The following is a 2,077-nucleotide window of genomic DNA, read 5'->3' on the forward strand; positions in this document are numbered from 1 at the left end:
GTCGATCGTCCATTTACCAACGGTGCAATCCAAGGAGAGGCAATGCAGGCTTTCACCCAATTTATGAAGTTTATTGAGAAGCCCATTTTCGTCATAACAGCAAACAGAAAGTCGTGACTCACCCTGTCAAAGGCATTAGCCAAATCGAGTTTTATTACCATTCCTTTCTCTTTTCTCTGGCCGCTTGAGTGAACTGCCTCTTGAACCAACACAATATTATCCAGTATCTTTCTCCCTTTGATGAAGCCTCCTTGGTTCTCCGGTATGATGTCCGGCAGAATATTCTTGAGGCGAATGGATATTATTTTGGTAATCAGTTTATAGCTAGTATTACACAGCGAAATGGGTCGAAATCTACTGAAATCTGAGGCTCCTTTCTCTTTCGGAAGCAATGCAAGGAAGGCTGAATTGGTGCTGCCTCCTATCTTTGCGCAGAATTGGGACTTCCTAACCATTCTCAGGAGGTCTTTATTGATAGTTTACTAGCAAGACTGAAAGAACCTAGCAGTGAACCCATCAGGCCCTGGCGCTTTATCCGGTTCCATGCAATCCAAGGCTTTCTTGAGCTCATCCATGTTGATCGGGGCAGTCAGCATATTATTGACAGGGTCTTGCACACAGAAGGGGATTAGATTATACGGATAGGCTTGAGGATCTATAGGCTGGTCATCAGGCGCTGAGTAGAGATCTTTAAAAAAGGAGAATGCTGCTCTCTTGATGCCTTCAAAATCAGTTACCAATGCATCTTGGAATCGGATTTCTGAAACATTTTTGAATTGCTTTCGAGCTTCGGCATGCTTGTGGAAAAAACTAGTATTTTTGTCGCCGGCCTGTAACCATAAATTTCTAGATTTTTGTCTCCAATACTCCTCTTCGTCCCTACTAGCTTTATGAAGGGATTTTTGCAACTCAACTTCTTTTTGGAGCAGACTTTGGGTAATAACTGAATCCTCCATTGATGATTGGAGGGCAGCAAGATTTTCTATAGACTCTTTTCTCTTGGCAGCAGGTGTTTTCAAAGCTTTAGCCCACTCCTTGAGTCTTCTCTTAAGAGCCCGCAACTTTTCTTCCCACACGAAGAAAGGGGATCCCTGTATTTTCCGGTTCCAGACTTCAGAAACCACCTCATTGAAACTCTCTTGCTGAATCCACAATGGGCTAAATCTAATGGAATGGGGCCAAGAAAACCATCCATGGAGAGCTCAAGACTTATGGGTTTATGATCGGAGGTGCAGTTGGGCAGAATTTTGGATGATGCCATTAGCCCACTAGTAAGGAAGGAGGTTTGGACTAGGAATCTGTCCAATCAGGCAGCTATATGGCTGGGGCCTAATCTTTTATTAGACCAAGTGTATTTCCCATCTGATGGTTTGATGTCCTCCAAATCCCAGCCAATCATGATATCTTCTACCCATTCTCTGGCTGGATCCCTTACAGGGGAACCACCTTTTTTCTCTTCAGTAGCTAGAGTAACGTTCAGATCCCCTACAATAATGATGTTTTCTGGATTGTGCGATACAATAAAGGACTGGAGCGAGTCCCAACAAATTTTTTTCTCCGATGGTAAGACCGGAGCATAAAGGTTAAACATACTTACTTGTTGACCAGAGTCTTTGTGGAGGAGCTGAGTGAAAATCCAGTGCTGGCAACTTTCTTCTTGAATCAAGTCATATTTGGAGCTGTCCCAGAAGGAGGCAATCCCACCAGAGGCACCTCTAGCACTGACAGCTCTACCAGGGCCTTTGTGCCAGAATGTTTTGCTGGATTGGAGGAGAAGAGTGTCCTCCAGCTTTGTCTCCTGGATGAGAAAGATTTCAGGCATATGCAACCTCACAATGTCTTTCAGGGCCTCTTCTTTCAGCCTGCTACCTAATCCTCTGCAATTCCAGGAGACGTATTTCATTATTTACTGGAGTGGGGGGGAGTGGCTCCTTTTGGAGCCTTGTTATTCTTGCGCCTGGATCTAGTATTCATCATTCCCTTGAGAGTTTTCTGGGAACCTTGGAGAACATCCATGTAGGTTTTCTCCTCTCTCTGTTTCTTCTTGGATTTTCGGCCCCTGGTCGATTTGATAGGA

The 2,077-nt window shown here is 44.3% G+C and overlaps 1 protein-coding gene across 1 annotated transcript; it reads right to left on the reverse strand.

Annotated features, from left to right (window-relative positions):
* Nucleotides 1-482: 482 nt before the first annotated feature.
* On the reverse strand, nt 483-1,591 carry LOC149160081 (uncharacterized). Its single transcript, XM_089434507.1, has 2 exons — nt 1,412-1,591; nt 483-1,142 (listed from the first exon to the last, which is right to left on the reverse strand). Exons 1-2 carry the CDS (start codon nt 1,589-1,591, stop codon nt 483-485), a joined length of 840 nt encoding a protein of 279 aa, XP_089290633.1.
* Nucleotides 1,592-2,077: the final 486 nt, after the last annotated feature.

Source organism: Pinus tabuliformis, chromosome 5_2 (assembly GCF_031772625.1).
Source record: "Pinus tabuliformis cultivar Carrire ecotype Pingquan chromosome 5_2, CPIR1, whole genome shotgun sequence".
Lineage (NCBI taxonomy): Eukaryota > Viridiplantae > Streptophyta > Pinopsida > Pinales > Pinaceae > Pinus > Pinus tabuliformis.